The sequence below is a fragment of the Quercus robur genome, chromosome 9 (genome assembly GCF_932294415.1).
Source record: "Quercus robur chromosome 9, dhQueRobu3.1, whole genome shotgun sequence".
Taxonomy (NCBI): Eukaryota; Viridiplantae; Streptophyta; class Magnoliopsida; order Fagales; family Fagaceae; genus Quercus; species Quercus robur.
Genome location: NC_065542.1, coordinates 18,825,449 through 18,841,505, shown reverse-complemented (window position 1 = coordinate 18,841,505; position 16,057 = coordinate 18,825,449). Strand labels below are relative to the sequence as shown.

Below are 16,057 nucleotides of genomic sequence, written 5' to 3'. Positions count from 1 at the left end.
TATTCTAAAATAATTATTTTCATTCATTTCCATTCCCTCCTCCCAAACAAAGCTTAAGGGTCTAATTGTAATATTGTCATAAAATGATTCTATTCCATTTCTTCCATGTTACTCTCGAACAAGATTATTTACATTCCATTTATTTTCATTCATTTCCATTCCTTTATTTTAAAACATCCAATCAAAATTACTTAATTTCATTATATTCCATTTCTTTCCATTCCCTAATGATCATTTCATTTCATTTCCTTATGAACTCCCAAACGAAGCCTTAGAATTTGTTGTCAAAATACTGTGATTTATCTTAATAAATAATAATAATAATATTCTATCATTTTGGTCAAAATAATAATAATAATAAAGCTTTTATCTTACCAAATTAATTGTCCTTCCCAACTCCCTTAAGAGCATTCTCATCAAAACTTTTAAAAATTTTAGCATTTAGTATCTTAAAAATCTACTTTATCAATTTTAATAGCTCATTTTACAATACACCCAATATTAAAGGTTCTATTTTTTTACTATTTCGTTTAAAATAATATAAATTACTCATTAAAATAATAATAAAAACTACACAAACCACATTTTCTACCACAAGCATTAAAATATATATATATATATATATATATTTAAGATTGGAGTTACAATGAGCTCTATTTTTTTTAAGTTTAACATGTTTGTTGTAGCTTACTTTTTGGTACTTTTTACAAATTTGACGTTAAAATTTAGCATTTAGCATTCATCTTTGAAAGCTCACTATAGATCAGTTGCTATTTTTTTAAAATTTAGCACGTCTGTTGTAGCTCACTTTTTGGTATTTTTTACATACTTGACGTCAAAATTTAGCATTTAGCATCTTTAGAGCATTTGCAGCAGTGGAGCTAAAAAGCTATAATGCTATTTTAGCTCCACCAATATAGCAAAAAGTGCCTGCAGCAGTGGAGTCAAAGGTATAAAATTTAGCTTATTTGCTACAGTGCACATCTATCTATAGATGTGCACTGTAGCACTCATCTAAAAAAAAAAAAAAAAAATTTACTCCCACTACCGAATAAAATAATAAAACTAATCTTATTTTTTTCATTCTTTTATTTCATTCCTTCACCGTGCACTCTCATCTCCCTCAATCATCAAACAGACAAACACTCATCTCCCTCGCTCATCTCTAGCTCGCCGGCCTCCCTCATCCCTCAGCTCGCTAGTCAATTTTTTTTCTCTCTAGCTCGCCGGCCTTCCTCATCTCCCTCATCCCTCATCTCTCTAGCTCGACTGCCCAGCGCCGACCGAAGCCCAGCCCAGCGCCAACCACTCCTTACACTAGGTTGGGCTGGGCTTTGGTGGATTTTTGCGCTCGTTGTGCTCATTCCTTTTGCGTCGACCGAAGCCCATTCCTTTTGTGCTCGTTGTGGGTTTTTTTTTTTTTTTTTTTGCTGTGGACTGCCGGTAGTGGTGGTGGTGGTGGTGGTGGTGGTGTTGTTGGTGTTTTCCGATCTGTTGTGGGCAAGTGGGCTTGTATTTGTGTTTGTGGCCGTGGGCTTGTGCTTGTTGTGGGTTTTTTTTTTTTTTTTTTTTGCTGTGGACTGCCGCCGGTGGTGGTGGTGGTTGTGCCTGTGGTTGACGGTAGAGATGGTTGAGGTTGGTGGTGTAATATTTTTTTGGTAGTAGAATATATTATTTTATTGTAGTGGATATAATATTTTATTGTGATGTTTATATTATTTTATTATGTTGAAAGCTAAAATAGATCCACTGCTGCAACATGTATATGGGTAAAATAGATAAAATAACTTTTAGTAGAGTTAAATTGTTAAAAATTTAGTTCCACTACTGTGGATGCTCTTGACTAGAATACTCTAACAACTTTAAGGGTAACAACTTGCCGACTTTCTCTGAATCAAGAAGCTTCTTCAATTTCAACTCCTCTCGACTAGTCATTGGTCCACTCTCTCCCTCCATAGTAAAACCGCGGCGCCTATAACTAAACCCCAAAAACCATTAAATACAAAAAAAAAAAATTAATATTTGGTCCTCTCCAACAAAATTCACGCCTTTTCATATCTCCTTCTCCGATCAAAATATCAAACACACAAACCCCAAAACCAAAAAAAGAAAGAAAAAATGTGGTTCGATATTCTATTACAGATAGGTCTACTTCTCTTAATGGTTTTCATGTTCCTCTTTATGCACGATATTCCCAAAAAGATATTTTCAAAGCTTCGCGCATATCGCAACCGAGACGATATTCAAGCCAAGCGCCATTTCGTTCTCGGCGCTCAGTCTTTGGCTAAAGCCAGAGCTTCAAAAACTCATTCCACGAAAATCTCTCTAGCCAAACAGGCCGTAACCGAAGCCGAGAAAGCGATCGACTTGGATCCGAAGGACGCCGCGTCTCACATACTCAAGGGCTTGGCTCTCGATCTCCAGGAGTTCAAGACCTCGGCGCTCGACGCGCTCGACATGGCTCTGTCTCCGCTCTGCGCGAAGTCGTTGACCGGGAAGGACCGAGGCGATGCGTTTTTCAAGCGAGCCGAGTTGAAGATGGCTATGGCGGCTAAGGCTGGGCGCGGCGGGGAGAAGCGAGTTGACTCGGCGGTGGACGATTTGAACGAGGCGGTGAGCCTGAGCTCGGATAACGTGAGGGCGTTTTGTTTGTTGGGAGAGTGTTATGAAATGAAGAAAATGAATGAGGAAGCTAAGAAGGCTTACGAGGACGCGTTGAAGATCGAGCCGAAATTGACCGTGGCTCGTGAGGCGCTGAATCGGCTCGGCTCGATCTGATTCGCTCACTGCTTCGTGGAATCGTGGTCTGTGTTTTTTTCTCTTTTACGTTTTTGTTTTTGGTTTGTAGTATTGAAGGAAGAGAAAAATTCATTGTATAGATCAATAAAGAAATTGTGCTTATGAAATTGTGTGTTTCTGTGAATGGTAATTTACTAATTTGGCTATTTGGTTAATTGGATAAGCGGAAACGAATTTCTGGAAATTGATCGAGTGAGAAAATTGGAAATTCTGTGTGGAATTTCTATTTCTGGCTCAAGTAGTAGAGAATTTTATTGCAAGTGAACAAATTGTAAGGAAGTTATAGTAGATCACTTTCATTGCGTTTGTTAATGACTTTAAGCACAAAATTGGGTGATACTGAATTATTGAAACCTTAGGGTTTTGCTTTAGAAAATCGTTAGACCCTTAGACTAAGTTGTATCTGCAGAAGTAGATACAAATGTGTTCATAATTTTTTTTATTTATTTATTTTTTTTTTTACAGCTACTGAAGTGGCATGTTGTGATTGGTGTACGGTCAGTCAGGTTTTCATGTGAAAACAATGTTGCAGTTGCAGTGTTGCCCCGATCATAACTTGCCACCTTAGTAACAATCGGAAAAAATAAATGTGAAAAAAAGTTGTGTTCATGGCATTGGTCTTTGTAGTGCATGGATGCTAACTCAAGTAAGTCAAGAAATGTCTTGCTATGGCATACTGAGAGAAGTATCTAGTACATATGTACACTAACAACTAATAAACTGTAGTCCCAAAACTTTGGGTCGGATAAGAAGTATCTAGTACTTGCCGAAACAAACTTTTTACTTGCTAGAAAAAGATGAAAAGTATCTAGTTAGTCTGAAAAGTGTCAATGGCCTTTCAATAGATTTTTTCCCCCTTAATGAAAATCGGATATAGGAATACCCATTTGAGGTGAGTGTTTTATGTTCACCTGAAGTTGCCAATGTTTTTGTGCTGATCAGTGATCAGCTCTTTAGTGCTATGTTTGATTTTCTTTGGCTGCAAAGAGGAGTCTCCTCCATTGGAAAATTAGAGGAAAGCTATATTATAGCTAGAGTGATTGACTTAATCATCAAAATGGCTAATGCTATATGAATGAAAGGGTTGGCAATTGTTTTATTTGGAAGGTAACCTTTCTGTTCATATTCACTCAAAGATATGTGTGTGTGAGTAGCCTATACTAGTGTAGGAACTTATTGGCTGCATGACTTAATACATTTATTGAATTTATCAAAATTTTCAACTCGTTCAGGGATACAAATTCACCCTGCATACATGTAGGTGTTTGGTTTGGTGGGGGTTATGGGAGAAGGGATGTGTGTTGCTGGTTAAAATTTCTACGGTCTTGTGACTCCACGTGTGTATAATAAAAGAATAGATTCAGGCCAAACGTTTTTCATCATTTTGGGTATTCAATTTTGCTAACTGAAGCCATCTATACCATCATGCTAGTTGAATTTATAGTAGAAACTTGAAAACAGAGTACTGCATTATGTGATTTTCTCTTGCACTGCTATGTCAGATAAATGATTCCATTTACTTAATCTTTGGGATCTGAGTATGAACCGTCTGAAGAATGATGATATTCCTTGGTTTGAAACGTGATGTGACCATGCTTCTCTGCTAAAATTTGTTTCTTGTGAAACATGTATTTTTCTCCCCATGGTCTCTTTTAACAGATTTTTTATCACATTGCTGTTGCATTTTTTAATTCATTGAGAGAGAGGGAATTATTCTTTTTTTTTTTTTTCTTTTCCTGAAGGAAAGTCTTAACGCAATCTTCTTATACAACTTGCATGCAGCGTTCAGTGGAGTGACAACTGAAGAGGTTCTCGTCGTGATGAAAATGGACCACTATGCTATTCTGCTACTTTTCATCATTGGAATCCTCTAGTTTTATCTGGAGTTTTCTCAAAGAGAGACTCACCTTGTTTTTAATGGGTACAGCAAAGAAAAGGTATGCTTCCCAGCCCATATTTTTTTCTTTTTCTGGACAAGAAGAAATAGAAAAGGTGGTGTCCATCTTTTCCCTGTTGTAAAGTTATAGATGATACGCAACTAATAAGAGGTTTCAGAAGCCTCTATTCATGTTTAATTATGGTAAATTTCTTTCATGACTTCTCTCAGTTTTGAAGGTGGTTATTGTTCTTGTTGTGGTATATGAATGTCTTTTGGAGGGTACCAATCGAATTCTTTTATTTGAAAAAAGTGAGTCTCATTCCGTAATCTTTAATCAAATGAATCCTTCACTGCATATAAGGTTGGTTATCTGTAGCACTACAATGCAGGTCTTTTTTATCATCAAAGCCAATTTTCAGGTGCCCCATCTATGTATTTAAATGTTATACAAAAACTAATTAAATGACAATTGTACCCAAAAAAAAAAAGGAAATTAAGTTAGAACCATTTAAAATTCATTTCAGACTGCCATGAGCCTGAAATATTATGTATACATTTAGTTAGTAGGAAAATCAGTCTGTTTTTCTTATGCAGGGAATGAAATCGTCAATTTTTTAGTTAGTTCGGGCACTCAACTTCCAGTTCCGGGCAGGGAAGAAATGAGATTGGCAGTGTGGATCAGAAAGTTGATACAAAACTTTCTCTATTAATTTACAATAATGTTCCATTGATTAGATGCATTCTGGAATTCTTCTGTTTTTGAGTAATGGAGGTTCCTTTTCTTTAGTTCAAAAAGTGCACGAAGAAAATGACCATGATTCATTTACAATATGGTGAAACTTATTTTTCTCATCAAGACTGTTGGTTTATTATGACTTTAGAGACAGCAGTTGCTTGAAACGAAGAATACTTAACTTCAAAAAATTATTAATTGTAGGGCTGTAATCGGTTCGGTTCGGTCGGTTTTTTTTTATCTAGCCAACCGAAACCGAAATTTTCGGTTTTTAGAAGTCTCATCCGAAACCGACCGAAATAGTTGAAAAACTGTCGGTTTCGGTTTGTTTCAGTTTCGGTCGGTTTCGGTTCCTTAACATTTATTTTCTAAGAAAGCAAACAAAGAAAAAAAACAAACCCAGAATATAAAAAAGAGAGAATAAATTGAAAAAATAAACAACCAAGCACATGAGTTTTTTTCAAAACCTTAACTTTCTTTGCACATAAAAATTGAAAAAATAGCATTTTTTTTAACACGAAAAAATAGCATTGATTCAATATTAAACAAACCCAGAATGGCAGAATATAAAAAAGAGAGAAGAAATTGAAAAAATAAACAACCAAGCACATGGGTTTTTTCAAAACCCTAACTTTCTTTGCACATCAAAATTGAAAAAATAGCATTGATTCAATATTAAACAAACCCAAAATGGCAGAATATAAAAAAGAGAGAGGAAACTATGGAGAAATTAAAGAGAGAGAGGGGGTCACCGTGAATATGAAAAGATTAGCCGGCGTTGGGAGCCCGGCGTGTGGAGACCAACGTGTGGAGGCCGTGGAGGCTGGTGCAGGAAGGCCGATGTGTGGGGGCGGCATGTGGAGGCATGGAGCGATGAGAGAAGAGGAGGGGCTGAACTCTTTGAAAGACAGAAAAAAAATTTGAGAGAAAGAGTTGAGGAAGGGGGCGGCTGAACTGAAGAAAAGAAAAGAAAAGAATAAAAGAGGGGAGGGATATTTCCGTCTTTATCTCATGCCCTAGGGTTTTAAAAAATTAAATAGCAAAAAAACACAAGCTCCCACGCGAAGGCTCGAACCTGGGATCACTAGCAAAACTACAACGTAGCATTCCACTAAGCCACTAATCAGATATGTAATATAATTACATAAATATATATATATTCGGTCGGTTCGGTTCGGTTTCGGATGAAAAAATCCAACACCGAAACCAAAACCGAAAATTTCGGTTTTTAAAAAATGAAACTGAAACCGAACCGAACCGAAACCAAACCGAAAATTTGGCAACGGTTCGGTCGGTTTGTTCGGTTCGTCGGTTTTTTGCACACCCCTAATTAATTGTGATGTTTCATACGCAGCAAGCAATAATCGCCTGGCTTAAAAGTTGAGTTTAATGAAGATTTGTAATAATTTAATCATTATTTTAATACTTCGAAATGGTGAAAGTCAATGATTTTTTCCCCTTGCAATGATCAAAGTGAGGGGATTTGATCTCTTTTTTTTTTTTTTTTTTTGGGAGAAACAGGGGATTTGATCTCTAATTCTTCTACTCATGGAAACAACCTAATTGCAAAACTCATTTCTTGATTGTTAAAATATTGATGACATTGCAGAATTTAATCCACTCATTTCAATATGGATGGATATAATTTTAAGAATTATATGGACTGCGAAGGAGTTACCCTTAAAACTCTAAAGGGTCTTTTAATACATTTATTATATCTAAATTTGTATAAACAGCAGTGTCAAATTGTCAATAATCTCAATCATTGTTGAAAAGTAGATACTATTATGTGTAAATTAAAATAAAATTGCCCAAAGTCTAGTAACCTAATTGATATATATCCTCATTCTTCATCCCTAATCCGTAAGTCAGACCTGCCTTTCCCCTTCCCTCAACCACAAAAAAGGAAAATAATAAAACTCCGATGTGAGGAGTTTATACTTTCTAGGTCAACATGTCGATATCTTTCAATTACAAACTAGTTTTACCATTTCAAACATGAAATCCGATGTTGCCAACTTGGACAAAGCTGAGGCCCAAACAACTGGATTGTAGAAAAGGTTCGGAGGATTTATAGACCAGAATGTGGGTTTTGGATTTTTGGGTTGGGGTGATCCAGATTGTTGACTTAAAGATTAAAAACAAATGAAGCACAAGAAAGTAGGGGTTAACTACGTACTCACCACGACACAAATTTTCCCAATCTTTTATGATGGCCAGTTGACTCCGTGCTTCTCAAGAACAAATCATTAACTTGCTAATTTATAATTTAATTTTTTATTAGAATAATACAATTCCCTAAAAAAAGCCCCCTTTTTTTCTTTTCTTTATTTTTGAGAGAGAGAATAAAACTCCTATTTTTAATTAACTGTAAGCTTACAATTAGGGAATTGTCCAGTAAGCAAAAGCTGCATCATTGTCGATGCACCCTACTTCCAACAAGACCAAATCGGCCAGTTGATCTTGATCTTGACCAAAATGCTGAGAAATATCGAACCAGTTGATCCCAAATCATAACTCATCAGATCAATGTCACACTATTTGATTTCTCTAGATCAAGCTATTCACCTTTGTTTGTATGTGATTTATAAGCCACTATGGCCTATTATTCTTAGTTTCCACTTTCCAACATGCCAATTATTCTTCTTTTGTTGACCGATTGTTTTTTAAGCAAATTTGTGAAAATTCTAAGGCCAAACATGTTTCGAACGGTACCATGATCTGGCAAGTTGAAATTTTTTATTGTGCAAGACTTGGCACATTGGCTCTAACGATATTATATAAAGGGGGGGTTTTAATGTTCTTGTAAAGGGAGAATCAAGTGTCGTCATTTCATTTAAGTTGTCTTTAAAGTAGACTTAAAAAGTTAGCAAAAAAGAGAGTGCAAAAGAAAGTTGCAAGATAATAATGATGTCAAGTTCAAACAAGATGAACAAGACAATATATCTACATGCCCTTTTTGGGCTCTTTGCCAGTGTCATAGTCAGCTCATATTTTGATGGCTTTCAAAAGAATTTGATGCAAGATAGTAAAGGCCACCCAGGAGAAAATCTCAGTAAGTTTAACCCTATCCATGCAGACTATCTTCCCAGGTGTTCCATTTCAGATACTATCCATTCATGCAGCAGAATCTTTTAAATCTTTATATATATCTATATATATATATATATATACATATATAACTAGAATGTGCTAAATCTTTCAACCCATACTATCATTCATTCTCATCATTATATGTTAATTGGTACACATCATTTAAATCTTCCAAATGACTTTAATATTTACTAAAGAAGACTATTGTGTGTTTGACTAGAACTTACAAACCAATTTTTTACTTTTTAGCTTTTATGTACTGTTTTTTAAAAGCTAACTTTTTATTACTTTTGATTACTTTTTCAAAATATAAATATACATTATCACACTTTCAACAATAAGTTTTCAGCAAAAAAGCTAAATAGCCCGTTCCCAAACTGATTTGAATGTGCATTAAATAGCTTCATTTGAATGTGCAGTTCAATTACCAAGCAACGTGGCAAGAAGTGTTCAAGATAACTTCATCACTTTGGCAATCAAATTTCAACATTTCTTCATCTCAAGGTGTTTACAATTCAGATACTTGCCACCACTGTAGCCAGCACCTTCTACTATCTCTATGCTATTTTGGGTAGTATTTCACGATAATCTCATCTATGTCCGATGACTCTTGGCAATATTATTTTGATAGAGCTAACTCTCCCTCTCTCTCTAAACCTGGCACATTTTCACAAAACACGTGGGTAATGCCACTGTTTTATTGTATGGGTTTTAAGCTCTAAGCTGAATGGGAGATAGCTCTCATCTCAACCAACCCATGCCCTCAAAAGTCCCCAGATACTTGTCATCACAGCAGCCAGCACCTTATCCTATCTCAATGATAGTTTGGGTAGCAATTTCTCGATTAATAGCATCCAAGTTCAATGACTCTTTGCAATTGTACTATTCAATATAAGTGTTCTTTCTCATCCTTTTTTTTTTTTTTTGCGTAAGGGGGTTACCCTGGCGAAGCTGCTCTATCTAATTACCTAACAAGTTCACTAAAAATACGTCGCAATACCACTCTTTTAAACGTCAAAGCCCAGAGACATCAAAAGATGAAAAGTTTATTCCCTCAATGTGTTGACAAATCACATACTATAACTCCACTCCTCTAGTCAGCCTAGCCCACAAAATCGCACAATTGCAAAGTATATATAGACAATAGGTTATCCAAAAAAAACAAGGTTCAATGTTTACTTTTTCAAATGGGAATACATACCAATACTTAAAGCTCAATCAAGATGAAGTCTGTAAAATAGATCTGAATGAGGAACTTATACAATGGTACACTCAATCCCTCTTCGAAGGCAAACACAGCAAATTGCAAGCAATGTCTGGTCTAGCTTATTAAACAAGTTTAATAAGAAGACCAGCCAAGATAAACATGCATGTGCTTTGCACATCAACAGAACATAGATAACCTATTTAAGGTGTGTTTGGATACCACTTATTTTACTGAAAAGTGAAAATACTGTAGTAAAATAATTTTTAAATGTGTGAATAGTGCCATGAGACCCATTTTTAATGAAAGTTTTGTTGAAAAAAAAAAAGTTTGTGAGTTCCGGGAACAGTGCACGGGACCCAGTGGAAAGCACTAAAATGCGCTTCTCAATGAAAAAAAAAAAAAAAAAAGCATGAAACGCAAGACACCAGACATGGACGTGTATCCAAACGTACACTTACACAAGCCAAACATACCAAAAGCTTGCATACAGATTACATTGTTGCATCCCTTGATAAATCCCAGGATTTGTATACCGAAGTAAATGGTTCTCCAACAAATTACAGTATGGTATACCGCATTTTACAGATAGAAAAAGAATTTAAGGTTAATGCAATTGCAATTCTTGACCATCCAGCCACTTAAGTGTAGGAACAATCTTGGCCAAAAATGATTTAAATTTTTCATCAGCAATTGCATTCCCTACAATATCTAACTGTGTCAAATTCAAGTCTTTAAATATTAGAAAAGCTTCCCAATAATTTGTCAGGTTAACATCACCAGTCACCGTTTCATCAGGACTCCAATCAATTTCTTCTGCATGAGATAAAGGAGAAGAGCAAAGATACCTTGTTGTGTCAATTGAGTGGGAACCTATCTCGTTGCATGAAATATCCAACACTTTAAGTGACTTCAGCAGTCTCAAGGGTCCCAGAGCAGTAAAACTACTGAGTTTATTGTTACTTAGATTTAAGCAAGAAAGAAGCTGCATAGCCTCCAATCCTGTGAAAAGACTCAATATAAGAAAAAGGACCCCGATATATGCCAATTTCCTCTCAACAATAAAAATGAAGCTTATTTAACTACTACTACTATGCATCATGCAGCAGTCAAGAGCTTAGAACTAGCCCCAATTATCAAAACCCAGAAGACCACACATATAGTGCTTTGGTGCCTAACCTTCACATGACCTGTAAACTTAGGTCTCCATATATTCATAGGTTCCCTCAAATGAATTAGCATGTCATATATATAACAACCCAGTTTGGTCTATTTCAAAAGTTTTGGCATCCCAGATGGGGATAAATATGCTGACCACATCAAAATCCATATAATGAAAATGATCTCAATGCATCAATGTGCAACAACATGAAATCCCAGGTTTTCCAGCTGACTTCACTGTTGACCAAGTTATTTAGAGAAAACTAATTGAGTTGATGGGTCAAACATGAAATCAATAGGTACTGTGAACTAAACAAACTAAAAAGAGATCCAGTAAAATAAATCAAATAGTGAAGAAGTTTACCTTCAATTGATCGAAGTTCATTGTGGCTCAGGTCTAGCATTTGGACCCATAGTAACTTCTCAATGGAACCCATCCGCGACAATGATAAATTATTGAGTCGTAAACAGATAGAATTACCCAAAATTGATGAAGTCCTATCTCCATGACGAAAGCAGTACCTCAGCAAAGTCTCCCTATTGGAAGTTATCTGCAGAACCAACACAATATTAGAATCTCTCACTTCAAAGAAAATTCTAGTTAGAGCAAGAGCAAAATGTAAACTTATTCAGATATATTAGTAAGAGATTACACATTAGCATTCAAAGAACTGGGAGGAGCACACAGTGTGCACAAACTGAGCATATCAAATTAAGGTGTGCAACGCAACACTTGCCCATACCAAGTATTTAAATCAAGCAGTTGATGTGATCCCAAAAACGATCTTGGTAACAGGTCCACTCAAAACAATAAGAATAAATAAAAAGAGGGGTAACCTATGTATAAAGGGAGTTTCTCCATCTCAGAATTCAAAAGTTGTTGGCATAAACCTGCCTATTGAAGACTCAAGAGTAGTAATATGTTTAGATTGACTGAAATGGTGAAACCAATCATTATGAGTATTTGGAATATCAAACATTGAACAAGTAAAGAAAGATTCAACAATTACATGTACATGCAGAACTACTACCAACAGAAAGGTTAAAGGAGTAAGGGAGCTATGCTTTACTAGACAGTTAATACAAAAAGGAAGAAATAACCTGCTGCAATAAAACTGAGCTGCGTTCATCCTTGTAGTATTGAGAATGTGGTGAATCCAACTTCATTAAGTCACTATAAAGTTCAATAACTTCTTCAGAATGGACCATTTTGTTTGCAATTGGAGACAGCATCGTGTCATGAGCAATCAACAATCTTGCAAGCGTAAGCTTTCCAATTTTACTACATAACCAAGAGATTTTTTTATTTTTACCTTTTTTAAGAGAATGCCATTATAGCTATTTCAAAGTTTAATTTGGCCCATCAAATGAATGAAGCTTACCAGTTAATCTCTGACAACAATTCCCGGAAGAGAGCTATTTCATTAGCTATAGTCTCAGCACGCCACTCTGAGGATGATTCCTCATGGTCATCCTTAATATTTAGTTGATCCAAAGATAAAATTGGATTTGAATCCTGAGAATGTGATTCATATAAAAGAAAATTATCCTCTCTCCATGAGACCATCTCTACACCATGCCCAGCAAGGTCTTTTTCAAAAGGCCGTACAAACACTTTAAAGGCAAACCTGGAAGGATGGCTATAGTGAAAACCACTTGAGGAAATGATTCCTTGGGTATGTCCAACGCTAACCTCTACGGGGTAAAATTCTGAAGAATGGAGCTTTATATCGGGATAATTGAGATAGGTAACCCAAACTTGGGCAGTCTGGGAATTGTTTGTAGAAAGAGGTTTCCAAGTAAGTTCTCCTTTCGTGTTGAGCACAGATTCAACAGATATTGTAGATGAATTTACACCTTCAACAGCTTTATTAAAAAAGACAACGAGTGGAATTGTTCCCAACTCAGAATGGAAAGTATTGAATGGAGACAAAGCAGAGTCTTCCAGGCAGCTACCTCCCAATAGAATTAGATTAGAATCATGAGCAGGCCAAGAAGAAACAAGTAGAGGAGCATCAGCTTTCACAGTTTGCTCAAGAAGCCAAAGATGATAAAACCAACCACTTTGATCATCTGGGTCTGTGAAAAGTGCTTGGTGTACGAGCTCGTACTCCTCATTCAAGACCTTCTCTTTTGGGAAAAAACCTTGAGCCTTTTTTTTCAGCAAATTAGACAGAAGTACACTGCAAAAGTCCATTAATAAGGTAAATATAGTGATAAATGTGTTCGGTAATTATTGACACAACTGTCACAACATAGGCTAAAACCATTGGAAGTTTGTGAATATAAATTTCTCAAAAAAAAAAAAAAAAAAACAGATAAAGTAAATTCAAACCAAGCAGGATGGAACCTGAAAATCCCAAGGACAATATGTCTATACTTATGTACTTCCCCTAATTGTTAAGTTTAACAGTTTTATATAATCAAACCTAAAGATGTAATTTTGACATGTTTCATGCACAACTATACATAGTCCGTATCAAACGATGATCTTCATCCGTGGGAACCTGTCAATTATTTCTATCAATGATTCTGCAAATTACAATGCACTTATCTTAATAAAATGCACATCCTTAATGAGTGTGTCTCAGATTATATATTCTACCCACAAACTCAGATGCACTTTTATATCTTTCTTCCTCTTTGCATTTTTATGTGAGAGGACTAGAACAACATGGGTAGTGCAATACCAACCACCTCAATGAGAGCCAAATGCCAATATTGAGTTTGTAATCAAGACCAACCACCTTATTCTAAAATGCAACGACTCCATAAGGCAAGTACTCACACAGGCAATATTAAAAATGATTTTAGTATATATTAACTTAATAACAAAAGCTGCATTCAAAATCTATTCTGAGATAGTGTTAAATTAGAAACATAGACCAAATCCAAGAAAAAAGAAAGACTAGCATATAGGGCTCAATTTCTTCATTTGGAGTATAATTGGTAATCAATTCCAATATTGATTAGTAAAAACCAAATCAGAACTATACCTACGATTGTGCCACGCAGAATAATTGCTGAAATTTTTATTTATCATATCCGTTGTATACTGTAATTCGTCCACCTCTGATATGTTCAACAATGATGCCACAAATCTGACCAAAAAAGTATTAAGTCAAAGAATGAACAAAAAGTTTCTAAATCGCACACATTCGAAATCAGGGCTAAGATTTCACCTCCGGTAATTCCATGCATGAAAGTTCCGAGAGTCAGCCTTTTGGAACCGATCTAGTAGACGCAATTCGTGATCTAAAGATGATTGCCCCTTGCTTAGCACCCATTTTCGATGATGCCACGCTCCGTAAGACTTAAAGTTCTGCCTCAATGCACTCTCTACCTACATGAAGTCAATCCAAAATTTATTCTATGTACTGCACAAAGATAAATTTAGAAATAATCCACATTTGATCGCTGAGAAAATTAATAGAAATCAAATGATTGAGAAAATGAACATTCAATTCAACTGAAACAATTGCTTATGCACTTAAGCTTTTCTTCAATGCGCTCTCTATCTACATTTACCCAATCCAAATTATTCTATACTTATGTAACTTTTCACTCTAAACCTTTGTATTGGATCAGTATATTCAAAACCTAACAGTTGGATTACACATTCCATGTTAATCAGATATAATTAAAAATATATATAAATAAATAAATAAAGAGCTTGAAATTTAACCATTTCATAGATGAAATAGTTATTAATCTATGATCATCTTGATATTTATACAAACAGTGGAATTGTCAAGTAACTGAAATCTATCTATCTATTTGAATAAAGCTTTGTTTGGTCACTGAGAAAATTAACGGAGATGCAACAATTGAGAAAATCAACAATGAATTCAACCGAAACAATTAAAATTCAATTCCTTCAGTTCTGAGAGCAAAATAATGCTAAAATTACCACTTTGAGTTCTACATTGAGAATGGAATTGACCGAGTCAGAGTCAGAGTCAGGATCAGACTCGGACTGAGTGAGACGGTGCTCGACGGCGAGTTTCCTATAGTTCCAAGCCGTGTAGTACTCAGGATTGATTTCTAGAAGCTTCGCATTTACCTCTAGAGCTTCCTTAGAATAACTGAAACAAAAATTTTTTTTTCATAAAAATGAAAAAGAATCAAAAATCAAATTAAAAAGAAGTGAAGGAAAAGAGAGAATCGTACATGTTGTTGTGGTGGAAACAGAGGAACTGAGATTGGAGATTGCGAAGCTTTTCAGCTTTGGCTGCTGAAGCTGCTTCGTCCTCTGGTTTTGGAGGTTTGCGAGGCTGTCCGTGCATTTTTTTTGAATTTTGATTTTTTGACTGTGTTTGAGATGATGATGGAGATTTTATAAGAGAATTGAGGAGGAGCTCAAAGCATCGACCAGTACCACTCCGAGTTTATCAGATCTGCTCTCTGATTTTAAAGTCTTGTTTGGTTTCTGAGAAAAGGGATTGGGGAAAGGAAGGAAAAGCTTAACGCGGTTTAGGACTTAGGATCCGTTAAGTCAAGTCATGTGAGATGCACATGACTAAAACACATGTTTGCCATTTCTTTGCTGAAGAGAGAGACAAGGGTGAACGAAAGCGACAAGGCAAATACATTTGGATTAAAGGGTAGAGAAAGAGAGTAGAGTAGATAAGACTAGAATTGGCCTAAAATTAATTTATTTTTAGTCAATTTTATTCTACTCTCTTGTAGTCTCCCTCCTTCCTCCCTCAATCCAAACAGGCCGATTTTATTTATTACGGTGCCATTTTGTACTAAATCGAATACCATCTTGTGACTGTGAATGCCTTTCGCTAAAGTCAAACTTTTTTCTCTTTTTTTTTTTTTTTACAATCCATCTTTAAAAAAAATGCAAAATATAATAAAAACATTAGGCTTTTTTACTTGCAAAATATAATAAAAACATTAGGCTTTTTTACTAGTATGAATATAATTCTAGCCATTATAAAAATATGAATAAAGACAATTTTAACTCATGAATAGTAAATGGGTTCCAATTAGCTCAACTGATAAAATCTCTTATTTATCATAGGTTGAAACTCTACCTCTAAACAAAAAAAAATCTCCTAGATAATACATAATTTGAGGAAAAATAGTACCTCCACCTTTCACATTCATGGTAGAGAAAAGGTAACATTAATTTCTATTTTCTAATCATCTGTTATTATATTATATATATGTATCAAATATA

The 16,057-nt window shown here is 35.3% G+C and overlaps 2 protein-coding genes across 2 annotated transcripts; one reads left to right on the top strand and one right to left on the bottom strand.

The window, feature by feature from the left end:
- The first annotated feature begins 1,932 nt into the window (after positions 1-1,932).
- On the top strand, positions 1,933-4,905 carry LOC126698579 (uncharacterized). Its single transcript, XM_050395914.1, has 2 exons — positions 1,933-2,804; positions 4,582-4,905. Exon 1 carries the CDS (start codon positions 2,119-2,121, stop codon positions 2,776-2,778), a length of 660 nt encoding a protein of 219 aa, XP_050251871.1. The 5' UTR covers positions 1,933-2,118; the 3' UTR covers positions 2,779-2,804; positions 4,582-4,905.
- Positions 4,906-10,148: 5,243 nt separating this feature from the next.
- On the bottom strand, positions 10,149-15,417 carry LOC126698817 (geranylgeranyl transferase type-2 subunit alpha 1). The gene is made up of 8 exons (XM_050396282.1): positions 15,040-15,417; positions 14,780-14,954; positions 14,052-14,212; positions 13,866-13,970; positions 12,252-13,052; positions 11,971-12,151; positions 11,234-11,420; positions 10,149-10,710 (listed from the first exon to the last, which is right to left on the bottom strand). Exons 1-8 carry the CDS (start codon positions 15,153-15,155, stop codon positions 10,316-10,318), a joined length of 2,121 nt encoding a protein of 706 aa, XP_050252239.1. The 5' UTR covers positions 15,156-15,417; the 3' UTR covers positions 10,149-10,315.
- Between the last annotated feature and the right edge of the window lie 640 nt (positions 15,418-16,057).